Consider the following 26,367-nt stretch of genomic DNA (forward strand, 5'->3'; position numbering starts at 1 on the left):
ATTTTGCCTGTCATATTGATTGAAAAACTACATTTAAAATTCATGTTAAAGTTTATTAACAAATTGTTTGAGATGTTCTTGAACTCAGGTTATTTTATCATACATTAATTTCCTGTTTGTTGTTGGGTTAATTGTTATTTCAGTAGTTTAGGATGGTTGCTAAAGTCAAGTGACAGTTATTAGATCACTGTACACAAATGAATTTGGTATTTGACATTGAGATTCGATCAAATTTCTTCATCCATTTTGTTAACTGCTTGTCCTCACAAGGGTCGCATGCTTGCTGCTACCTATCCCAGCTGTTTTTGGGCAGGAGGCTCACATCTCTCAAAGCACTAAACATCAATTCTTCCGAGTAATGCCTTGACCTCAATTGCAACTGCATGGGATGATGGTAAATGTAAAGGCACTGTACATTCTGTGTATGGTGTTTTCTCATGCGTCAATGATATTGTAATAAATATAATAAAGTACACAGACAAGTTTATTTTGTACACTTGTACACTACTGCAATCTAGAATCGTGAAAATATAAATATGATAAACCGCTGTTACATCAAAACCTTGGTTCAGTTTGATCTCAAGATGTACACAAGTACCATTGAAGCATACAGTATATGTACATTTTAGTTTTCTCTTAATCACCAAGCTCTTCATTTCATTTTTCTATGCATGCTTCTTGCAGTTAAATCTTGCACTGTGACACTGCTTGAGTTCACTTGTACATCACAGTCAGTGACTTTAAGAAGATACTTTATTAGTATATTCTGTAAAATTTAAACAATTTACTCAATTTACCCTCTACAATAAATGCTAGCTATTGATTCACTTTGAAATACATACAAAGAAAATGTTGTTCACAGAATGACATGTATGAAAAGTGCCATAATGGCAGCACTGATGAGACCTGAGATCGGAACAGTGACAAACCAGGCAATAAAAATGTTTCTGAACAATTGCCAATCTACAGATTTCCTTGAGCGCAGCCATCCCACAGCTACCACGGATCCCACCTGTGATCAGAAGATATGGTAACTGATACAACTTTTCATTTATGAATTCAGCCACTGAACGGTCATTTGTTTACATTTTCATTACCTTGCAATGTGTTGTGCTGACAGGAAGTCCAACGTTGGATGCCACAACAACTGTTAGGGCTGAGGCCAGCTCAATGCTAAAGCCACTAAAATAGAAGTGTCTACGTAAACATGCTTCAACTATGTCATGTCATGAGTGTGAGGCAGCGCAGATGTATTACTATGTCATACCTCGAGGGTGTAATGGGGGTAAGATCTTTGCCCATGGTCTGAATCACTCTGCGGCCCCATACCCAGAGCCCCATGCAGATGCCGACTCCTCCATATAGAAGTAGCCAGATAGGAGTTGGTGCACTGGATTCCACGGAACTGCTCTCGTATAAAAGCCAGAGGGCCACAAGTGGACCGATAGCATTGCTAGAGAACAAAATATGTCATGAATCAATTAAAACCAACAACCAAAAAAAAAAAAACCTGTCATTTTAGGCAAGTGGGTTTATCCAGCCGATGACCTGGTGGTTAATAATAATTATTTCATTCCGATGCATCTCAATAAATTGTAACATATCTGAAACAATCACTCATTTTAGTAGGTGCTTTAAAAAAATGAAACAATATATAAGTAGTTTTGTCAGATGATTCAATTATTTTTTCTGTTAATCTTGGATTTGCAAAGCGCACATTTTTTTTTCTCAATGAGCTATCAAGCCAGCTTTTAAAGTAGAACTTTAATACTGTGCCATCAACACTACTCTATGTTTGCTTGCTAAGTTAGCAGAGTTCAGCTGCCACAGGAGTAAATAGAACTGAGTTAATCTTTTTTTTTTATGCTTTATTGCAGGGGTCACCAATGTGGTCCCCGCAGGCACCAGGTAGCTCCCAAAGATCACATGAGTAGCCTCTAGGCCTGTTCTGCAAATAGTTTACAGGAGATAGAACACTGGTGATTTTCTATGAATTTTACAAACAATTATACATATATTACATTTACTTTGCATATTACACTTAATTTACATCTTTACTTCAGCTGTTTGTTCATTATTGTGAGAAATCAATAACATGATCGGTGTCTTCACATAAACTGGAAGCCTTTTTTATTACTCAGTACCAAAGAAGCAGCTCTCAGTTTCAAAAAGGGTGGTGACCCCCGCTTTATAGAATTTAAAGTGATCAGCAAATTCAAAGCTTTAACTTTGAAAGCCCTGATTAAAAAAAAAAAAAAAAAGGTAAACATGTGCATGACTGGTAGATGCAATCTTTTTTTAATTGGGCTGAGATGCGCTAATAATTACACCTCATACATTCTCGTCAGACAAATTAATGAAGCCAAATCTTTAGTGTGCAGTTCAACAAGAAGTAACTGTGTGAGGTTTTATGAGGGAATGTGCAGACTCTTTTGGGTGTGTGGTTTAGTACAGCTATAAATCACTCAAAGAGATGTGGCACTTCCTCATTATCTTACCTGACATCATTCCCACCATGAGCAAAGGAGCCAAAGCACGCCGTCAGTATCTGAAGGAACTGAAAAAGGCAGGAAATAGCTGGTTGGTCAAGCTCCAGCTCATCTTGCTCAGGAGGATGGTCCCAAGTGGCCTTCTGTGTCACGTCAGCATCCTTCACTGAACTTCCGCTGGTCATCACTGAACTGTAACTGCTGTGGCTGTCCACTCTAGATCTTCTCCTCCAGTCATCATCATCCTTGTTCTTAGGTTCTCCCTGAATGCCGTAGATGGCCATTGTGTAGGAGGTGTAGCTGTTGTTTCTTCGAATGGGCTGCTCCTCTGTGTCACTGTCGCCGATGCAGTCGCCGACTTTAGCCATGTGTAGCTTTTGTAGCAGGTCTTTGTAAAGACCCGAATCTTTCTGGATTGCATGCAGTCGTTCACTGCGAGGATCCGTCATCATCATGTGACCAGTAATACTATCTAGTCCTGTAAACATTAGTCATATGAATTCTTTTATGAACTCTCCTATCAGTCAACAAATACATCTGAAAGATTGAACCGATTAAGCAAGTCAATCCAAACTATCTTACCATTACTAACATCCAAGTCCTTGGCCTCCATGTCTAGGTCAGCCTCCTCTGAACCTCCAAGTTGCAACATTATGACTGTCTTTTGGATTGCTCTCAGGTTGAGGGAGGCGCGGTATCGATTCATCAGCTGCTTGATTAGCGTTCTTCTCCATCAGGGGAGTCTCACAGGGTGCTGCACTTATTTTTTCTTCTCAAAAGCCACAAGAGAAGTCAGAAGAATGCTGTTCTTTATGTTTTATTTACAAAACATATACTCACGATAAATTTTCAACTTCAGGCGTGGACAGACAGCAAACCAAACAAGTAATGCTGTGATGACACAACATCCAAGTGAGATGCACAGCGTACCCCACCATGGCACTCTGTCAAATCCCAGCACTAAGCACAAATAAACAGAAGCACGTGTCCATCTTTGTATCTACATTAAAAGAAAATGTTTTAGAAAGATTAAAATTAAGTTCTATCTACTGGCACTAGACCAGTAATGCGCTCAGTCCTTAACCCTAAATTACTTTGTTCTTTCTGTCAGAGTACTTTCAATGTCTTGTGAGAGTAACTGCAGTATTCTTTTGTACATCTGCTGCATGTGTGTGTTGTTCACACTTTTAAGAATTAATGGATGACCTTTTGTGATCAAAACTCATACTGTCCTTGTTTTGTAATAATTTGGTGGGCATGTCCTTATACAGTCTACTGACAACACTATCAGTGACAGCACAGTCATTTACAAGAGATGGGCTTGCCGTCCTCTGATAACATAATAAATTCAGGACACCAGTCACTTGCATTCATGCAATGTTGTTGTTGGTTTTTTGGTTTTTTTTTTTTGTGTAACTTCATTTGAGAATTTAGTAAATTAGCATAGAGAAATAATCTATTATTGAGCTGTTTTATTTTTTAGGCATTTGCATCTCAACTGGAATGAAATCAGTAAGAGTGTGGCCCATCTTTAAAATGTGCTTTAGCTTCCCAAAATCATGAAATACACACATAAAGAAAGAGCGTTTTGGAAAAGTTTGTTAAACGCAATGAACATCTATGTAAGGGTTTTCTCCATCTCTGTGACAGAAGATAAAGGGTGCAGTGTGAAGGGGTTAGGGTGTGGGAAAAGACCACTCCTCTGTATTTTTACGGAGCAATTGTTAAAAGAACGTTGCAGTCAATTATAATGTAGTGTATGCGGTGGTGTCACTCACTTGGTGCTCCTGTAAACATGATTGAGAACAGGTTGACGCCCACAGTGATGGCATAAAAAATTGGAAGAGCTCGAAGGCCATTTGGGAGCGGGTCAGCCTGCAACATTTAATAGGTGAATAATTTTTTATTATATATGTGAAAAGATTCTTCAGTGTACATACAGCATGACATGCAGCACAATTTTAAATCATTTGCTGAATTTCTTTAAAAATAGATACTAAAAGTAAAAAGTACAACATTAAAAGCATTCACAGATAACACCTTGACATCCAAAAGTAAAGAAAAAAGAGAGCAAGATTGCTACATTTTGGGAAAAAAAAAAAAAGAAAAATTGCCACAACATTTAAAAGCATTTACAAATAAACAAGGCCCAGGAGAAAATCAAAAATGTGTTGTGATGAACCAGAACAACGGACACTATATCGCAACCAACTATCTTTGTTGTTTACATTTGCCCTTGAACAGCTTGAGGGCAGAACTGGGACAATCCGAAGTGGGATAAGTCCGACATCCCCACCCAGCTTGAATACAGTATAAGTCATAAAAGTGGGAATAATATTTTACTTCACTAGCGATATACTGTAAATGTTCATACCTAACAACATAGCTGATTTAAATGAGAATGACTAATGAAAAGCCTTACCTTATTGAGAATAAATTTCCGGACAAAGTAAAAAAGAACTCCTGAAAAAATTCCAGACAGCACTGGTGACAAGAACCAGGAGGCCACTGCCAAAGAACCCCCCCCAAAAACCTGAGGTTTTAACATCCAATTCACACGCTGTCTGTTGGGAGGAAAAAGCGAATATACTTGCCTATGCGCAGAAGCTCCACCCATTTGACCCCATGGTGACCTCTGGCAACCATGGAAAAACCTATTGTGGCACCAACAATGCAGTGAGTTCCGGAAATGGGAAGCCTTAGGAATGATGCAGCTAACTGCCACACAGCAGAGCCTGCAAAAGCGGAACAAGGCCTGTGCTGAAAACTTGGAACATTACTACTACTATGTCTCATTTTTTAAAATCCTAATTTCAGGTAAACTCAACGTCCTACGAATAGACAGCACTTATTTGAATGCTTACCACACATTGCACTTATTGACCCAGCCATCAGGACATGTTCAGAGCCGTTGTACATCTGGACATCGATGATGCCCTTTCGGATGGTCTCGCTGACTTTGGCCCCCAGGAGGACGGAGCCCACTGTCTCAAAAATGGTGGCCAGGATGCAGGCCTGTCGCAAGTTGACCACCCCAGAGCCCACTGCGGTACCAAAGGAGTTGGCCACATCGTTGGCTCCAACGGAAAAGGCCAGAACGAAGGCGATTACAAAGCCTAATATCAAGAGCCACAAGTAAGCGGACATGTCCCACTGAGAGGCCAGAGTCACCATTGTGGTGGCAGCAGTGACGGCCGCCATTGTGGTTGGATCCATCATCGAAGGTTTTAATCTAAGAGTCAGTTGTATTATGTGATGACTCACAAAAATATTGTCAATTAATCGTATACTGCTATCTAGGTTTGCTTGGTTTGCTTACAGGAATCCATCCAAAGTGGAAGTTTATCTGGAAGAGGCATATGGCATCCATTGTGACAGCAGACCTGTGGTGAGCGGCAAAAACAGAAGTGCATGCTCAAAAATCACACAATAGCCAGAACTTTTTCTTCTTACATTTACAATATTTAATCACGACCGTAACATTGCACAGGTTAGGTCTAATCAAGATGACAATTTTGATCTTCCAACCATGATTTAGGAATTTCAGGGAAGTGCTATTTGATGAAGTGAAAGTAAATGTCATAAGTGGTGAGAGCAATGTAAAACTACGGTGTTATCTGTCTAGGCAGTTTGTCGATGGGTGGGGGAGCAGGGAGTTGGTTCATCAGGTTACGCTTCTGACCTCAATAAGCATAACGCTCTTGCTGTAATACCAACAACAAACAAAATAGCATCAATGAACTACAGGCGCCATTGCACTTAATGGACATTTTCAAGCAACATAGAGTATTGCCATGTTGTAAATGAATAAATATACAGGGTCATCTTTTAAAGTTCCTCTATGACAGTTATTTGCTGATAGTGGTGAAATTACATCATCAGTAGTTATGCTTGAAAACATCAAAATAATGTGCTTGAGAACGGTGAATAATTGCTCCTTTCAAAGTTACCAGGAGTCAGTACAGTATTTAAGTACAAAGTCACCATAACAATGGAAAATACTGGTATTTTAATCTCCTTAGCTGTTCTTGCATAACACAAATTGAACAACGTGATGTCAAAAATACAAAGAAGCAAGCAGAGGATAGGAGACAGTTTGTACTCACATTTGTGCCAGGACGGAAAGGTTATTCTGTTCTTTGTTTTGTGTCCCACTGTACGGAGCAGACCAACCTCAATGAGCTGAATGCAAAGTTCTGTCCACAAGAGCAGTGGCTATGCCTGCTCTGTGAGAAGGTGTTTACCGATCCACAGTTTATATACTGAGCAGGTTGAGCGCACGCCTTTTCACTGTGGTCATGAGACTTATGCTGCCCACAGCTAATGTTTCACTTGTTTGTTTCCGTGGTAAAGTAATTTCAAGGGTCTAGAATCTAGATGAATGTTTGGATTTACATTTTAAAGAGTACTTTTGCATTTCACACAAGCCCACCATGAGCGCACCTTCATAATTGTCATTGCAATGGCCATGGTGTCAAATGCATGTTCTTCAAACTTGAGTTTACTTCTTTAGTGTAGCTATATTGTTTTTTATAAAGTATAGTGTTGCCAGATGTAATCATAGTATATCAGTATATTGGTAGTCAATATATTTTCTGATCAGATGAGCTTGATAACAATAAATATACACATTTATTTACTATCTATATCCTATGCAGACTCAAATATAACATAACTCATGCATGTATGGGTGATTAATGTGATGTATCTGTAACCGTGTGGTGAAGCCACCTCAAAATGTGTTACTCTTCAACCTATCGTGCACCCATTAATGGCTCTAACTGAAAAAAATCTACTCAAGCTTGATAGTGTGTCAGCAAAATGGACTTGTTTCCGAAATGCTACAGTGCCTCCGAATCTGCTGACTGCTTCCTCAATATTACTCATTTATTTAGTGCCTTTTATAAAGCTGTTTAGCAATGCAGCAAATGGAGCCAAAATTGTCTGACATTTTTGTCGAGGTGACCTTATCTAATAGTGCTAATTCTCAACTGAGACTGACAGTTTTAACTGTTGATGTGTATTCAGATGAGTATTTTTTGTAGTCATTATACAGCTCCAGGTTTTGACAAATGTATCCATCGATGTAGCTGCTTATCCTCATTAGGGTCGCAGGCCTGCTGGTGCCTAGCCCAGCTGTCTATGCGCAGTAGGCAGGGCACACCTGGAACATAACAGTTTAAATGCCTTTTTTTTAACGTTTGTCATTAATGTATACATAAGTATGGGCAATACAGTTTACATTTATTCCAATCATTTAACTCCTAAAGAACTTAATTACAAAGATACCGTCACCAAACATTAATAACACCTGGATGATGTGATTAGTCTTTTTTATTGACGCTGTCAGAGATATATCGTTTAAATTATGCTTATTAGTGTCTGTATTATTTATTGTCCAACAACCACATTTTTCGTAGTAGTTGTTAATGTAACTGTCTCTAGACGGTGCTAGAGACTCTCCTCCGATTCCCCAAGGTAATTCATGTTCCTAGTAGACATAACATTTTAACATATCGTGATGCCAAGCAGCAGCCCTCGACTCAGTCCCTTATCGGTCTGGATCACAAGTGATGTTGGAGGTGCAAAAACAGTGAGTGATTTTGCTAGATACGTCAGTTTAAGACAATTATAATTAAACATTTTACTCTAACTGAGATACTGCATTCACGAAACCCCACTTCTTCAAATATATAAAAACAGGAATGAAGTATAAATGAAGTCATAATAAACTTTTTGAACGTGATCATATTTAAGGCCAGACAAGATTGGGCATGCAAATAAGTAACTGAAGAGCGCGTCTCGTTCGCGGGCCCAACCCTTTCATTCCCCTCTTCCCTCCCTCCTATCCCTTGCCAAACAGGATCTGTAGGATCTCACTGTCATTTTCTCAGGAGACAGGAATGTCAGAACACAAGGGCTTGCATGTTTCTACACGAAGTCTACATTCCCTCAAATTTACAGTAAAAAGTCCAGAGTGTGTTGTTCACACATTTATTTAATTCCCACTCTGTGTGGCAACACCTTGCTATGTAAAACACCATGTGTGCACCGGACGTGTCCCAGACGTATACTGACTCACCGCAACTGTCTGGGGCATTGCCTTTCCCAGTTTTGACAATATAGCAATACTCACAATACTCCCCAAATAATTTGGGGGATTGATATTTTGATTCCAATAATAAAAAACAAAAACAAAAAATCAAACAGCATCATGGGTGTGTTGAGAATGAGAGGGTGTTTCCTAAGAAATAATAATTAAAAAAAATCTTTATTTGACATGTTCATTCATTCCAAACTTGTCAAAGCCTTTTAAGGTCTCTTCTGCATAACAAATGCAGCCGCAACTATACAAGTCACATATTGATCTGCCAGTTAAACCATGAAGCATGATGACATTAATATAAATATAATTCAATGAAATGCAATGTGACATGATGAGAAACAAGTACAAGAAATGTGAAGGAATAATTTTATGTTTCTTCAATCATACCAGCGGTATGTTGAAGAAGAAATGCCTTAAGACGATCCCATTCGATGCTACAATTGTCTGCATCAGTGAAGGCGCACAGTTGTCCAAACTAAAATCACCCGTAAAAGCTGGCCACTGGTCAGCAAGCTATGTTAAAAGTCAATTCCTTGCCAAGATCAGAGGTCATTTTTGAGTTAATTTTCAGACCAAAGGCTGGAGGCCGGTGGCGATTTGTTTGCCGATTCTTTAACGGATTGATGTGGGCTTTGCATGTAGGCCGGTGAGTGAGTGATGCTCGGACTGCTGGGGGGTGTAGATGAGCAAGAGGAAGACTTGGACTTAATCTGCAGCCACTTATCTCCCAAGGCCTTGGCGAAGTGGTCATCGACCGACACACTGATAGAGAGCTGCTCGGAGTGAGTTTTCTGGTAGTTCGCCCCAAGGCTCCTCTGGAAATGCTCCTCAACCACGTGGTCATAGTGGCCTTTGGAGGTTACTGAAACAGAAGACGCACAAAGATAAACGGTAAACATGGAGCCTCTCTAATTGGAAGACAGGCTTCTGAATTTACACATTTAAGTGTATAGGTGCTCAATCAAATGAGTGAGATGGACCTGAGGAATGACCCTGGTGGACATCGGAGCTCACGGTAGGCTTTCTTAATGAAGAGACACAAGTGATCACAGAGGGACGAATCTGAAAACAAATATATGGTGTTATTTGAAAATAAAATGCCAACGTGACCTTTCCAACAGCCATAACGAGTGCAACTCTGTGTTTAAAACCTACTCGGTGTTCTTGTCAGTTCTTTTTCAATTTTTAACTGAATCCTATGTGTATTTGCATCGTACTTAGATATTGGCAAAAGTATTTGACTATGTATTCATCCATTTTATCCCATAGTAGCCTACTTAAGTGTGCGAGAACACCTCATGGAATTCACTTGTATTTTCACTGTGAAAGTCATCTCTAAAGTTTCGCGGAAATATTTGTGGGGAAAAAATTTGTCAATCGGAGTATGAATTTAATGAGGAAACAAAATGTTTTGAAAACTGCTTGAACTGGTTTGCCAGCAGAGGACTGATCCCACTCGCAATACATAAACAGGTCAAAGTGAGAGCAGTTTGTTTGGTCTTGTTGATGGCATTCCTTCCCTCCATTGCTCACATTTTCTTCCCGAATCTGGCTGGGTTGCATAGCTTGGACAAGCTTGGGCCTGCGTGTGTACAGCTGGATTCACTGACTGCACAAGCTGTACCACAATAGTGATTAGCCTGAAGCTATACTGAGACTACAAAGGCTCCAAATGTATCATGCATACTTGCCATAGGTTATGACATCCTGATTGACTTTAAATTGGTTTGTTTTTCTCTTTTTCCCCAAAATATTACCTGGATCTGACTTGTGCCGTTGTTTTTAGTCTTCTCTTCTGTGCTCTCTGGGTCCTTTCTCGGTTTCTTGATGAGGGCAAGAGGTTCGTCCATAACTGGGGTGTAATACACGTGATTACTGGTTGGACTGGGCGTGGGACACCAGGTGGAAGTGGGACTTTGAGGGTTATTAAACACAGCTGGCGGTGGTACTGTTGCTGATCTCCGCACGGCTTTGCCATTGCTTCTGCTCAGCACCCGCTCACGCCTGAAGTAAATTCACAAAAAAAAGTGATATTACCATGAGAAATGCTGAAATAAAACTGTGAGTTTGATTACAATCACCGCACTAACCTTTCCTCCAAAGTGAGACTTTTTTCATGACCGTGCTTGCGTTTGGGAAACACTGTAGGGGTCCGAGTTCGCTCATTTGTCATATGTCGGAATCTGTCTTCACTTCTCAGATGAGGCTGACCTGAATGAAAGAAAATTGAATTTAATGGGTGGCTTTTACACACTGCCATATGTGTGTATTTATTAAAACAGATTAATAATTATGACTTGAGTATTGTGGGACAAAGGACTTTAATTTGTCAATAGCAAAGGGCTGCTTGTTTTGATCCATAACAGGACTGATTTCTCGTGTGAAAACGTTGTTTTTCTTACCCGGGCTCACCGTTAATTGCAAACTCCGTTAAGTTGCCAAACTCGATCGACCTGATCTGTGAAAGTTACAACACTACACAGCTGATTCAATGCTAACGGTAAATGTTGTTTTTCTGCATAATGCTGGCATTTGTCCTAGTCACACCTTCAAAAGGGGGAATAAACACATCTTGTTGGAGAAACACGGTTTAGTCACTGACTAAATTTCCGCCGACACATGAGGTAAAACAGCAATATTAGCTAAATATATTTTACTATGTATTGGTCACATGTCTAATTCGAACACTGACGTAACAAATGCAGTTGTCATTTACTATTACAGTCCCTTGCTCAAATTGCGAAATGACCCGCTTAGTAAATCACATAATGCGTATTGAGATGTTTGAGCGATTTCTTTGGCATCAGTAACAATTGTTTAGTTACCACGGTCAAATTAACATTGAAGCTAGTCCTACAAATGTATTTAAATCATGCAGTTAATGGATCAAAGGAAAACCAGTCTGCCACAAGCTCACTGATTCAAATATAATGGAGGATGATCTATTTTGCATTGTATAAAAGGCTGTTCACGGAGCCTTAACGCCTGCTCGGTGTTCCCTACACCTGTGAGCTACTCCCTGCCATTGTGGAGGGAGGGTTGTGGGGGCAGGTTAAGCCACACCTATGCTGATTTTCTACAGCCTCGGGCATGGATATTTTCTCTCATCAGGAAAGGAATACAGTGCATTAGCCTTTTCTTTTCCCCTTCTTTCAATGACTACTAATCACAAAAATCCAACTCAGTCTCAGCGTGGCATTGCAGCTTTGAACTTTATCATCTGCGTCGGATTGTTTTCCTACTGCTTTAGAAAATACACTACTTCCTTACAGTGTATGTCACAAAAATTTAGCTGACAAATAGTTGACAAGATAAAAATGATTATTTTGTGAACACAATGTTGAAATGATACTGTTCAATCATAGTATTTCAGTACTGTAAGCATACTAAGCATTTAAAAGTAAAGAGCAAAACTTACCCTCTAAAATGTAAACCTTGAAGCCGCTGCTCATTCGAGTAATATAGTGGAAGTTTGCCACAGCCATGTCTGCTTGCCTTTTTTCAAGTGCAGTCCAAAATACAAAATGAACGCCTGAGAATGTGGGACACAATGAGCCTCAGTTGTGAACTGTGTTGGCAAAGTTAATGAAGTTGTGGGTCTGCGCTCTCAACCAGGTAACGTATCAGGTGAGTGCAAACAGAAGATGAGGCATCCCAGGGATTCATTCCCTGCATTCCGATTGGCTACTGGGACAGCCAATCAAAGGCTCTTTATTTCACTGTGTTGTTATTGTCCTTCAGGAGTAATGCAGGCGCAGGTTGCAGATTGGGAATTGAGCTCAGGGACAGATGAGTATCATTACGCTGCTGATTATATGGGGACTAGTTCGCACCCTCTTCTGCACAAATTACACTCATGAATCCATTTTAATTTCTCCTTGAGCATGAAAAAAGTCAACTGAAGCTTTTTGTCCTCTAGCACCCCCCCCCCCCCCCCCCCCAACCCCCCAACCCAACACTACCTTCTCCCCTCCCCTCTGGATTGAAATCTCACCAAGCAGCATTTTTTCATGTGGTGTGAGCCCACCAGAGTACCAAGGCCTCCTACAACCTGCCCATACATGCACACACCTGCAATGTGCCACACTGCTAATCCATATGCTTTTGACCACACAAAAACTCCCAAGTCCTGGAAATGTTAATCCTGTATGAGATGGTCAGTGTCCAGCATGTTTGCATGCGTGTCACCCGCAATTCAAATGTTCAGATCATTATGAAGCACGTACGGGGCTTGCTGATGAGCTAATCATTTGAATCAGGTGTGCTGCAAAGAAAAAGCTGGAAAACGCTCGTGCCACAGGCCCTTGTGGACTGGTGTATGACGGTTCAGGACTAAGAATGTTTTAATTGAGCCGAAGAGCATAGTTCAATTTAGAAAAATCTCAAGTTCACCACCCTACCTAAAAATGCCTCCTATTTATGGTATACTAAATAAATGATGATCTCATCTCTGTTTACGTAATCCATTTAATGTGATATCTGGGCCTGCATGGTTGAACATCAAGACACCCTTTGTTGTATGAATGGTGGGAACATAGTTTAATTGAGTTGTCTGCCATCTAGTGGAAGATATTGTTATTGTTTTGCCTGTCATTTTATGGCCCTGCAACAGATTAGGAATTTGTTGATTAATTTATTGATTTGTTCATTTAGTAAATCTTTCATTATTCTAACCCTAACCCTAATCTTATAGTGGACTGACAACAGCATAATCATAGCATCAGCTGATTCTCAGAGGTTGTGTAAGATTTTATAAAAGGAAGGGTTATTGGTGTGCGAGCTTGTTTTGCACTTTTACATGTTTGCTTATTACAGAATGTAGCGATGCATTGTTTCCTATCATGCACATGTCCGTTTTCATTTCATTGATGGTATGTACATGTGTGATGATTGGTGATCAGTCTTTTACATCACTGTGGAAGAGATTTGGACCCGCTCGTATTTGCAGTTTTGTTTTGATTATGCCATAATGGAGTGTTTTATCACATGAAAGATTAGGGTCATGCCACGGTATTTCATTTGGTTTTGAATCTGGACTTTGACTTGGCCTTTCCGAAGCCTTGATTGTTTTTCTTTTTGAGCCATCCTGAGGTGGAGTTGGCATCAAGTTTTTTTTTTTTTTTTTAATCAAATGCGGTGTCATTTTTATGACAGATGTAATGAGCTGCACACAAAATTCTATTTTTGACTAATCGATTTAACTGAGACCAGCGAGGCCTGCAGTTCCTTGGAAGGTTTTTTTTTTTTTTGTGATCTCCTGGATGAGTTGCCACAATCTTGGTTGGTCGACAAATTCTTTGAAGTTAGCCACTGCTCCCAGTTATCTCTCTTTTGTGGCTAATAGCTCTGACAGCAGTTTACTCTAGCCCCAAAGACTAGGGAGTGGCTTTGTAATGACTTTTTTGCATGTGTTCTTGGGATTTTTCAACCTATCCACTCTGTTTAACAGATTCTGTTTAGGTGACATATTTAAGTGAGTTCTGGATTCAACAAAGGTGATGCCAATCAGGTTCTAGCGTGACCTGTGCAATTGAACTCTGTGGTTAGTCACAGTTGTTTTATTTTTTTTATTTATGTTTTATTCTATTCAATTTGGGGTGGGGGGCAATACTTTTCCCACATAGGGTTGGATGGGTTTGTATCCCTCCACCCTTGGTAAATAAAATCATAATTCAAAAACGGTGTTTTATACATCCTTGGGTTGTCTCAGTGTGATGTTAAAATTGGTTAGATGAAATGAAGCTAGTATGAGAGATAAGCAAAAAACATAGAAATCAGAAAAAAGGCTTATTTTTCACAGCACTGTATTCTGCTTTGTACGTATTAAATGCATAGTTTTAATGTATCACATGCTGAAAGTGCAGTTTGAATTCAACTTTGACATCCGCTTTGTTTTTGTTTCTTACATTTTGTTATCCCTTTGAATGGAAAAACCTGATAGACCTGACGCTTTCCATTTGCATACTTCTCACTGCTCATTGGACTTTGAACTGGACATTTTGCCCATCTGTTTAGAAGTCAAGCTAACCAACTGCTTTGGGGTCTGTGTGCCCCATACATTGGTGATTGGTTATGATTTTAAAGTTTAGAAGTGTTTGTATTCTGTTGTTCAAAGTTTAACAAAATGTGTAAATTTATATCAACGACACATTTCTATACCTCTTATATCCATTAGTGTCCCGGAACCAATCCTCGCTGACCTTTGGCTGGAGAAGGAAGACTTGAATTGGCTGGAAGCCTGTGGCAGACAATGCGAGTTATATCTTGAGTTCCATTGTATACTGTATATCAGACCAGGCTCACCAGACATACCAAGCAAGTATACCCAACGATGAATGTATAAACATAATGACTGACTGACTGTTTGACTAAATGCATGAATGATGGTGGATTCAGGCTAAATAAAATGTGTTGTACATAGGATGATGCAATGTCACATCTTTTTTAAAACACGCACACACATTCTGCCACATCCTGCTTTGATATAACACATGGTGAACACAATGTTGAAGTGAACAATACTTAAATTCTCCTCAGAAGCACATGTACATATTACTGGACTACACAGGCTATTTTCCAGAGCATTTAAACGTCAATAAACCCGCAAGAGCAATTACAGCTTTTCATTGTACGTGATACTGCCAAACCTTAAAACAATTTGTAATCATTTAAAATTATTTGTTTTTAAGAAGTCCGCCAAGCACAAGAAAGCTTTAACAAGACTGTACACTAAATTATAAATTGCAGTTTAGTATAATAACATAATTTTATTTCTTTACAATTAATTGAATATCAACAAAATAAAATTACAAAAACATTAAAAATTGAAAAAATAAATCAATCTAATGCTTGACTCTCCATTTCAATCGCAAGCCATTTCAATCCCAATCCATTCATTTCCAATCATAAATCCTTTTCTATTGACATGGAGGCCAATGCTGAAAGTCGCGACTGTCCAATCTACGTCTTGCTCTTCTCCAGCCATTGTGGGTTTAAAAAAAAACAAACAAAAAAAACAAAAGTGAGTGGATTTGATTTTCTGCTAAATGTACGCGGGTCTGGCTTTGCTGTATGCTACGCCTTTAATGCAAATCAGCCAAACAACATGGTGTAGCTTGGTTGAACAACATGTTGTTGTTTTTTTATTTAACAAATTAAATGTTTAAACATTAAACACTGTTGATCTACATAGCACCGCCTCTCATGCAGTCCCTCCTTAGGTCAAGTGAGCATCTAATCACGTTGCATTCAAGGCTTCTAGATGGCCACTTTATTGACACTTTATTGACACCTATATGGGCCCGTTCACATATGTCTTTGCACACTGCCACACAGGTTAGCTGATAGCTACGCTACGCCTTTAGCGCAACCAACCAAAGCCAAAACCGCGTAGCTCGGTTGTTGAGCATTGCACAGCCTTCCTGCAGTGAGCATCCACTCAAGTCACTTTCAACGTGAGGCCTCGAGAACTGAATGCCCTAACCTAGCGCCTCCGGGAGCAGGCAGATTACATACAGCCTAGCAGCACCAGTTAGCTGAATTCAAATTAATTCATCCTAATTAATTTACAACTTACAACTGCAACACTAGAAGGAGTGTAACCAAATGGATATAACATGACACGAAAGGAACAGAATATGAAAATAAAAAATACATAAAAAGATATAAAATATATATATATATATATATATATATATATATATATATATATATATATATATATATATATATATATATATATATATATATATATAATATGTATATTTAGTCAAAATGATTTTTTTCTATCTATATTTCTATTTCTATTTTCTATCGCAGCAGCTAATGTTGCAGCAAAAAGCAAGAATACAGTGAGTCTGTGGACCGCAAGTCTATAAATACCATTGTTGGTTTGATGGGCATATTGCGACTGCAACAGAAAACCCATATCCATATGTCTTGTTGAGGCAACAGGAGGCCTCGTGTCTGACAGAGAGCGACGCCCCTTTTTGCGTCTCCTCTCTCAGCATCACTTCATTGCTGGTGCGGCTCCGTCAAGTTACATACATCGTCAACCTTATCGGAAGTATTCTAGCAGCGTCTTCAAAAAATAACAAAATTTTGTGTGCTCTTTTAGTCTAAAAAAAAACAATAAAATTAAGATTTACATACATAAGTATGTTTGCTATTACAGAGCAGAAACAAGATTGTGTCACCTGCGCCAGAAAGGTATTTAAATCTGAAAATAACAGCACAATAACGGAAGTATATTTTCCCAAACTGCGCACCTTGATGCAGTTTCCCTCTTGCAGGCTCCCTCAACCCCTCCCGTCGAGCCTGACTCTCATTCTCAACGGTGACGATGGGCAATGGGGAAAAAAAACTGTGACTGTGAGGGAAGGACGCAGGGCACGGCAGTGACAAGGACTTCTGATTGATGCACGACCTCAGAGGACACGCGTGTCAAATATAATACACGTAACTGACAGACTAGTGCTCCTCCAGTGTGATACTTAAAAAACATCAACATCATTGTAGGGCGGATCACTTGGACACACTCCCAGGTAGGCTTCGTCGTACAAGTGTCTTCATTCAGTAAATGCAGACACTCACAGGATATCCCTTAGTCGAATCCAATCTGACTATATGCTCGCCTTAATTTACTTCATGACGAGGCGCACCCAAATATTGCATAGGTTCGATTTGTTATATTGAACAATAACTGCTAATAATTGGCCAGATGTGTATTTCCCGTTTCCGTACGTGGAAAAATAGTCCACAGTCATTCCAAATGGACCCGACAACTTGCGCGACGCATCCAGTGGGCGGACACGTCTATTTCTTGTCCCCAGAGTCTCCATCATGAACTACCTTCGTCGCCGACTTTCAGACAGCAATTTCATGTCCAACCTGCCTAACGGCTACATGGGCGACCCGCAGCGCGCCGAGCCCACGCCTCAGCAGCAGCAGCCGAGCCCCGCAGTGTCACCGGGGCCGTCCGAGAGGCGCCAGCCGGTCAGCCAGCAACAATCTGCGGGCGGAGGCTCCAGCTTCTTCTCTTCCATATCCAATGCTGTTAAGCAGACCACAGCCGCCGCCGCGGCCACCTTATCCGAGGCGGCCGACCGGGCGGGGGTCTCTAGCAATGCCAAGATCCTCCTGGTTATTGACGACCAGCAGACCGACTGGTAAGAGCAGAAGTAGCGCATAGCCTCGTCTAGACTGCAGTGGGCCACGGCGTGGGCAGAGGGAAGGTCAATGATGCCTCCGGCACTGAGTTACCGAGCGTGAAATGAACAGGTGTCCCCAACTGTGTCTGTGCTGAACGGCGTATCGCATGAACAAAAATATTCATATGTTCTGCGTGTTATAAAAGGATGCATAGCCTACTTGATAGCACGGAGATGGTTTGAGCTAAAGATAATTGACCCATTTTCCCCCAGAAGTGTATAAACATGTGTGATATTGTCACACTCTATCCTATTCTATTTTTAGTTTTGTTATCAAACACTTAAAAAAGGAAAAAGAGGATATGCTAATGTGACTAATACGATATGATCCATTAGAAACAAATCTTTTTGGGTACCATTTTATCTATTTCAGTACAGATTTGAGCAAAAACAAACAACCAACAAACCCATGAAGTAGACACGATTTGCTTTAGCGGGCTACATCAGAAATGATGTACAGTACGAGCTGGAACTGCCCCTAGGCGAGTTGAGCATGATAACATTTGTGTAGGTGATTCTTTTTTTTCCCTTCTCAAACATATACAATGTTCCCATTTTGTTTCGGGGTCCACTACATGGGCGGTTAACTACAATGAAAAGAAATGAAAAAAAAAATGTTCCTGTCACATATTGTATTTTTCATTTGGTTTCAAAATGTTTTCAAACAATACAAAACACTCGGGGATGCAACTGATACACCTTGAATGCAAATTTTATGACAATTTTTCATAACAAAATTAGATGTTAGATGATCACTGATTTACCGATATTGCATGAATGTCTGCCTCCCATATCTCGTGTTCATGATTCAAGTCTTGGTTCTGACTCTCTTATTTGGAGGGTTTTTTTTTTTTTCCTTGTTCTGCAGCTTCTATGCCTGTTTAACTATATATCAGCATATTGGCCACATTATTAGGTACACATGCATAGTATACCTTAATAGCAGTCTCACAGCTCAGTCTTGATTGAATGTGAATACGTTTGAAAAGCTGAGCTTCTCACAGTGCTGCTGGACAAAAATAGTATCCAGAAATATAATTGTACACTTTGTTTTAGCATCCAAAACTGCCAGTCTATATCGCAACACATATCACATTATTTGCATGAGGTTAAAGAATTGAAAGACGATTTCTTTCCTCGTTTTACATACAGGGTGAGAGTTTTCAGAGGAAGAAAGGTCCACGGTGGTGAATATGACATCAAGGTTGAACAGGTAGGTTTCATGTAAGATAATGTTGCAGCTTGTTGGTTATCTAGTGAGCTACCTTATAAATTGCATAATAAATATGCAACAAACATGTAAACATTTCATTTAAATATTATTCCTGACTTTCAAACATGTGACATCATTGGGTTGAGATAAACCTGTCTGTCTTGGTCACGCTGTCATAATTTTGTCCTCCACTATAGTCTTCATTTGCCATCTTTTCCCATGTTGAAATGCATTCAGATGCCGCGTGACATTTTATGATTGGATTTTGGTCTGTATTGATTGTTGGTCACAGTCAATCACATGTACTCATGATTGTACAGTATATGAAAATGTTTGTTGTGGCTAAATCTTGTCACTATGATTTTTAGGCAGAATTTTCTGAGATCAATCTGGTGGCTGACTCGTCAGGAACCTACACAGTCAGCATCGATGCAATTAGGAATGGCCATAAGGTTACTAAGTAAGTGCAACTTCCCTCTACGTTGGTGTTTACTACGCCTGCCGAATGTTTTGATTCGGTTTTGTCTTATGTTGATAGACACTAGGTACTGTACAAAAGACTGTGCACAAAAGAAATGAAAATTAAATAAATGTAGGTGGTTTTTGGCCAAACTGTACCAAAGGTGGTTAATAGGGTTGAGGTCAAGCAACTCCATCTCAATCAAGTTCTTTCTAAAGAAAGTGTCCTTTATGGTTTTCACATCACTGCTTTTGCCTTTGTAATGTTTTTGTTAATGTTATATTCCAGATCCTTTAAACCAGACTTCGTATTGATCAGACAGCATGCCTTCAGTATGGACAAGAATGGAGACCACCGGAACTTAGTTATTGGTCTCCAATATGCAGGATTACCAAGTGTTAACTCTTTACATTCCGTCTACAATTTTTGTGACAAACCGTGGGTGGTAAGTTGTTGACATTCTCAAACGCTATTCTAGTTACACTGGCATGAAAAGAGCTATTTGAATTGTGTTTTTGCTCTTTCTAGTTTGCGCAGATGTCAAGGCTACACAAACAGCTGGGTTCAGAGGAGTTCCCACTGATAGACCAGGTTTATTATCCAAACCACAAGGAAATGGTAAGTTATGACATTGGCTTTCTTCTTCCTCCTTCACCCATCGCTCCGCGAGAACAGGTGGGCATAATCATCCCTGCAACAGACTCCCGTGTCAATATTCCAACTTCTATACCCCTGGTGGTCAAGCTCATTTGCTCTTTGCCTTGTCTCAGCAGGACAAGTTTTAGATTAATTTGAGTTTCTGCATTCATCATATAATGAAAATAGGATGTGATGCAATCAAAAATGTCTTGCAGAAACAAAGGAGGGTTGCTTTCTGCCTCGTGAGAGTTCAAACTCTTTTATGTTTACCTTTTTATTAGATAACGTCATCTCAGTTCCCGGTCGTGATTAAGATGGGTCATGCTCACTCAGGAATGGGAAAGGTAAAACTACATTTCTGAGTTTTTAATTAGAACACCCAACCAAGACCATGCTTACTGTTTAATATTTGGACTCTTGCTACCACAGGTAAAAGTGGATAACCAATATGACTTTCAAGATATTGCCAGTGTTGTTGCCCTGACCAAGACTTATGCCACATCTGAGCCATTTATTGATGCCAAGTATGATGTCCGAATCCAGAAGATCGGTGAAAATTATAAGGCCTACATGTGGGTAGATCCACCAGCTAAGCAACTATCTGTTTGGAAAGCAAAAAAAAAAAAAAAAAAAAACCCACACACGCACATTTGTATTATCATTAACAGGAGAACATCCATTTCTGGCAATTGGAAAACCAACACAGGCTCATCAATGCTTGAGCAAGTTGCCATGTCAGACAAGTAAGATTTCACAGATCATAGTTGCATTTGACTGGTGCTCATGAAGTGCAATGTGTTATTCGGGCAAACTGTTATGTACAGGTACAGGATGTGGGTGGACACTTGTGCCAACATCTTTGGAGGCTTGGATATCTGTGCTGTGGAGGCTCTTCATGGTAAAGATGGAATGGACTACATCATAGAGGTACTTGAGGGCAGGGTTATCAGATCAAAGACCTGCTAAGGTTTGTCCGTGCCCCCAAAAAAGATCTACGAATGCATTGTTATTTTGGCTTTTAGGTAGATGATTGCTCAATGCCACTGATTGGTGACCAGCAGGATGAAGATCGTGTGCAGATTGCAGATTTGGTGGTTTTGAAAATGAACCAGATGATTCTACCTGTGTCAAGCTCCTCCACAGGCCGCATCTCAACAATACAGGTGCACAAAGCATCTAAGCGTAATATTTCAAAAGGGAAATGCACCAAAGCTATAGAGGTACAGATTTTTATGCCGAGAAATGCACAAATGAATAAGGTGTATATGCTACATTAATATCTCGAGAGATTTACAGGACTCATTAGCAGTCAAAAATAATTACATTTTATAAACTGAGTTCAAATCCAACCTGCTCCGGCCTTCCTGTGTGGAGTTTGCATGTTCTCCCCGAGCCCGCGTGGGGGTTCTCTCCGACTTTCCCCACACTCCAAAAACATGCATGGCAGGTGAATTGGACATACTAAATTGTCCTTAGGTTTGATTGGGTGTGTGAATGGTTTGTCCATTTCTGTGTGCCCTGCAAGTGGCTGGCAACCAGTTCAGGGTGTCTCCCGCCTACTGCCCGAAGCCAGCTGTAATTGGCTCAAGAAAATGGATGACTGTATTTAGAAAAAGGAAAAAGTTTACCTTTTTATTGATCGTTTGACCATAGTCATTTAAAGGTACAAACGGTCATTCAAATACTGTATTGTAGTTTGCCTGAGCTCACACATTCACCGACAGGCTGCAATCTCATGTCATACACATTTTTACCTGCTGTGCACTTTGTGCACATCACCGCTGGCTCAATGGGGTCAAGGGCCAGGTCTCGCTCCACTGAAGCATTTCCTTTTGGGATATTTTGTTTTAGCGTCAGTGGAAAAAGTAAGAACAGTATGATGATAGGCTACTTCCATGCAAAAAGAGTAAAGACAGCAAGAAATATGTCACTTGAGGGCAAAGGTAAAAATCATATATAATCTACTTGTTTGAACAATGAATAACATTTATTGTTCATACATTTTTTTTATGTTTGCATTCCAGAAAGCGGTTTCTCCTCAGCCTGTCTCCCAACCTAGAGTTCCACAGTCTCAACAGCGACTTTCACCTCAGGGTAAAGTAAAAAAAAACAACACAATAGTACTTGTTTTGGTCAATTACTACTCTTGTGGCACCCAAAAACTGAAAGATGTGTATTTAGTTCAATGGATGACGACTGCAGTCGACACTGGATGCTGTTGTTGCGCCATTGCAGCACATACATAATGAATGAGTGTGAAAACGCCTTAATGAAGACGAGCACTCTTGAAAATGGATAATTATTTTGAAATCAACTTACAAACCCCAATCCCAGTAAAGTCAGCAAGTTGTGTAAAAGGTAAATAAAAACAATACAATTATCTGCTAATCAATGGTCTTTGATACAGTACATCACTAGATTGCAATAAACCAATTCGACACTCTGGTTGCCTCTGGTACTGTTTTAATTAGTTTAGAATGTTCCTCACACATCAAAGTTTCTTTGTTTGTATAGATACATGTTCCTTCAAAACCCAGGAAACTGAGCGTGGGTGCCCTGGGGATCACGTTTAGATCCAATTGATTCTTTTTTCATCAGTGCATGTTTCCCCATGGGGATGCCATCAGGAAGCATGACATCAAGGTTTGAGTAACCACTGAAATTGTCTGTCACCAGTAATTAACTTTGTTTTTGAACAGACAATTAATTGAGTGCCCCATAGACTCAAGTGTTTTCACAGACATTAGGCATTTTTTCTTTCTTTATTGTTGTATAAAACATTTCCAGTTCCATTCAAGGGGTCCATATTACTCATGGTGATCGTCTTTGTCCCAACAGGTGGTCCTCAACAAGGTGCTGCTGCACCGGCCCAGCAACCTGGAGTAAGCCCAGGTTCAGCTGATCCTAGTTCCCAGGCCAAGGTCAACCCCGGTCAGGCAGCGACTCAGCGAAGCCAAGGAGGCTCTCCTCAAACTCAGCGGCAACAGTCTGCCACACAGCAGCAACAAAGACCTCCTCCAGGGGGTGCTGGTCAAAAACCTCCGCAACAGAGACCCACTCAGCCCCCCAGACAGCAATCCCAGGGGGGGCAGCAGAGAACCACTGGCCAGCAGCCGCGCACTGGCGGGACCACCACCCAGCAACCACGACCAGCTGCCCAGAGCCAAGGAGGTCCTGGGGGACGCCCACCACTACAACAAAAGCCCCAGCCGCCACAAAAACCCAGCCAGGACAACGCGGCAGTAGGTGGTTCCCCACAACTGAAGTAAGTAGGTGTAGTCTGGACGTCATATGAATGATTATTGTAGGCTAAAACAAGGAAACCGAATAAGACCAATGTTTTCCTATTTGTTGTCTCTCATTTTTAATGACGTAAACTTTACATTCCTGATCTTTGCATTGATATGTGCATGAGATATGTTTACATTGTTTTTGTTAAGTTTCACTGGAATGTGCATGTTTTTTTTCAAATTTAAAAATGTTGAAATGTTACATTTCAGTGATCATGACCCATCGAACAAATACTTGCTGAAGGTGATGGCCAGTTGTACATATCAAATACTTTTGGTGCTACAATGAAAACACAAAACAAACGAAAACAAATTGCTTCTAAAATTAGACAAAAACTATAGATTGTTGTCCTTTGACATTGCGGAGCATGACATGGTAGCCAACTAGTTGTAACACCCATCCCACTATTCTGAAGGTGGAGTTTTGAATATGGGTCTTTCTGAACTTCCCGTGTGACGTTTTCTTGCACTTCGGTATGTGTGTGTGTGTGTGTGTGTGTGTGCGCGCGAATGTGTTTTCTCCAGGTCCTTCCTTCCACATTCCAAAAATATCCATTTTATTACATTTTTGTCCTGCTCGTTTGTCTCGCCCTGCAATCGGTAGGTGACTGGTCCAAGGTGTACCGTGCCTCTCATCATATTCAGATGGGATAGGCTCCAGCGCACCTGCAACCTTAGTTAATATGAGCAGTACAGATCGCAGATGGAAGCAATATTGCGGTGTCAGTAGTGAAATCAGAGGTGACTGATGTTAGTGGAGATTGCCTCACATGGATCCCAAAAGTGTTTAATGCGATTGAGGTCAGGAATTGCAAGTTATTCCTTTCTTAACTCATAAAAGGGCTTATACACAGATTTTATTACAAAGGTAATTGTATTTAATGTTACAATTGGGTTTCTTATGGGAAACGTGTATAACTAACTAACTAACTAACTAAATAAATAAGTACATAAATAAGTACATACATTTTGGCTCCGGCCGTTTTTTATGTGTATGCATTTTGCATGTTCTACCCATGCCTGCTTGATTTTTCTCCGGGCACTCTGGTTTCCTCCCACATTCAAAAAGCATGCATGGTAGGTATATTGGACACTTTAAATTGCCCTGTGACAATGGTTTTTGGCCTTCGTTGCTGCTTCGTTGGGCATGCTGCCCAAAGACAGTTGGGATAGGCTCCATTGCGAATGCAACCCTGTGAGGACAAGCGGTTAAGAAAATGGATGGATGGATGGATGGATGATAGAATAAAAAAGATCAATGTTTTAAGTGAGCAAAAATGTAAGAAAATCACCTAATGCAATCAATGTATACAAAGGTCATTAGGAAAGAAGGTAGCTCGTTGATTGAGACAAACTTGAACAAATAAAATGAATAAACAATTGTGTCCAAGTCCACCAAGCATTACATAGCATCCAGTAACATCATTCATTTATTATTTACATCATGTTCAAGCATACCTTTAAATGATACATACATTGATAGTGAATGCACTTCTTGAAAGTCAGGGTTCGGCTTGTCCTCACCTCCTTCACTTTTCTCTACATGGTCATTTCATTTCATGGTTTTGCTGCATGACCTTAATAGCCTCTTCCTCTCCTCTATTGCCATCTCCTCTTTTTATAGCAAATCCCAGTCTCTTACCAATACCTTCAACATTCCAGAAACTCCAATGCCACCAGCCAGCCATAGCCAGGATGAGGGGAAGGCTGAAACTATACGCAATCTACGCAAATCTTTTGCCAGTCTCTTCTCAGACTGAGATGCCACGGTCATCATTGTCATTATCATCATCAACATTATCGTCACCCCCCACTCCTGAAAGAAAATGGGCCTGGCACACAGAGAGACTGGTTCCCTCTGCTCCCTTTTGGCATGCTGCTGTCGCCATCCATTAGGGGAAAAAAAAAAGGTATTGAATTGTACATAGACACTGCAGAGCGCCTATTCCAAAATGATCACAAAAATATGAAACACTTAAAATCCAGGCACTTGAGTCTGAAACATTCCTCCCAAGCCACAATTTCAAATCATGACACATACTACACAAAAGCCTACATATGCATGCGCACTTATAAACAAGAATGGCAGTACCTCTTAAGTTCAAACTTGTTTTGGATGTACAAACCAACAAAATCAAATACTCTTCTACGGTAATTGCACACACCTGTACAGTAGAGTGTAGAATGTCCAGTGTTTGAAGTTGTTGATGTTTTTAGCTGCATGTCAACAGGGGAGCAATGGTTGCATTTTCCAATCTTGCACATTGGTTCTTGTAAATGTTTTGTCATGTAGTTTAGCTAGTTTAAATAAGCCTGACCAAATTAGTCTTGTAGATATTGTGAGTGTGTTGCCTGTGCTTTTTTCCATTTCCTTTACTTGCACAGAAACAAAGCTAAAACAAACATTCAATCAAATAACTTTTAACAATGATTTCTACTTGATTGTGACGTGTTTTTGTGAGTCTTCCTGAGAATTCCTTGAAATCAGTGAAACCAACTGACGTATAGGCTATACTTTAAGGTGTCAGTCAGCTACTGTACCATTTTGGCAGAACAATGCACTGGGATGCAGCACAGAAAGATGCAGTTTGCAGATGCGGTTAGCAAAAATAATAACACATCTGCCGATTTAAAGCAATGAAAAGTAGAAATGTATTATTTATGTTAAGAACTAAAAAGTATGCAGATGTATATGCAGACTGTATATATATATATATATATATATATATATATATATATATATATATATATATATATATATATATATATATATATATATATATATACATATATATATATATATATATATATATATATATATATATATATATATATATATATATATATATATATATATATATACACACACACACACACACACACACACACACACACATACATGCACATTCATACATACAATACATACACTATGCCAAGGACTGTCACTCGAATACTGTATGG

General features: G+C 39.9%; 3 protein-coding genes across 5 annotated transcripts; 1 reads left to right on the plus strand and 2 right to left on the minus strand.

Moving 5' to 3' along the window:
• Window positions 1-466: 466 nt before the first annotated feature.
• On the minus strand, window positions 467-6,714 carry slc20a1a (solute carrier family 20 member 1a). The gene is given in 12 exon segments (XM_088419145.1): window positions 467-1,012; window positions 1,098-1,182; window positions 1,268-1,453; window positions 2,499-2,967; window positions 3,072-3,133; window positions 3,135-3,258; window positions 3,330-3,449; window positions 4,268-4,364; window positions 4,912-4,997; window positions 5,084-5,224; window positions 5,354-5,872; window positions 6,596-6,714. Coding segments are annotated over 11 exon segments (1,881 nt in total). The 5' UTR covers window positions 5,709-5,872; window positions 6,596-6,714; the 3' UTR covers window positions 467-856.
• A 2,027-nt stretch (window positions 6,715-8,741) lies between these two features.
• On the minus strand, window positions 8,742-12,197 carry vgll4l (vestigial like 4 like). 2 transcript variants are annotated; one of them, XM_088423351.1, is made up of 5 exons: window positions 12,014-12,197; window positions 10,686-10,806; window positions 10,353-10,599; window positions 9,576-9,657; window positions 8,742-9,457 (listed from the first exon to the last, which is right to left on the minus strand). In XM_088423351.1, exons 1-5 carry the CDS (start codon window positions 12,078-12,080, stop codon window positions 9,156-9,158), a joined length of 819 nt encoding a protein of 272 aa, XP_088279477.1. In that variant the 5' UTR covers window positions 12,081-12,197; the 3' UTR covers window positions 8,742-9,155. The 2 variants fall into 2 exon arrangements, with proteins under 2 accessions (XP_088279477.1, XP_088279487.1); XM_088423361.1 differs by lacking the exon at window positions 12,014-12,197 and adding an exon at window positions 10,998-11,576.
• Window positions 12,198-16,914: 4,717 nt separating this feature from the next.
• Window positions 16,915-26,135, plus strand: syn1 (synapsin I). 2 transcript variants are annotated; one of them, XM_088429443.1, is made up of 14 exons: window positions 16,915-17,138; window positions 17,427-17,762; window positions 18,957-19,017; window positions 19,386-19,477; window positions 19,766-19,922; window positions 20,006-20,095; window positions 20,398-20,460; window positions 20,546-20,688; window positions 20,785-20,859; window positions 20,941-21,043; window positions 21,139-21,279; window positions 22,141-22,210; window positions 22,955-23,381; window positions 25,031-26,135. In XM_088429443.1, exons 2-14 carry the CDS (start codon window positions 17,437-17,439, stop codon window positions 25,164-25,166), a joined length of 1,884 nt encoding a protein of 627 aa, XP_088285569.1. In that variant the 5' UTR covers window positions 16,915-17,138; window positions 17,427-17,436; the 3' UTR covers window positions 25,167-26,135. The 2 variants fall into 2 exon arrangements, with proteins under 2 accessions (XP_088285569.1, XP_088285578.1); XM_088429452.1 differs by having other exon boundaries at window positions 16,916-17,138; window positions 25,069-26,135.
• The last annotated feature ends 232 nt before the right edge of the window (window positions 26,136-26,367 follow it).

Source organism: Hippichthys cyanospilos, chromosome 1 (assembly GCF_059441005.1).
Source record: "Hippichthys cyanospilos isolate Australia breed blue-spotted pipefish chromosome 1, RoL_Hcya_1.0, whole genome shotgun sequence".
Lineage (NCBI taxonomy): Eukaryota > Metazoa > Chordata > Actinopteri > Syngnathiformes > Syngnathidae > Hippichthys > Hippichthys cyanospilos.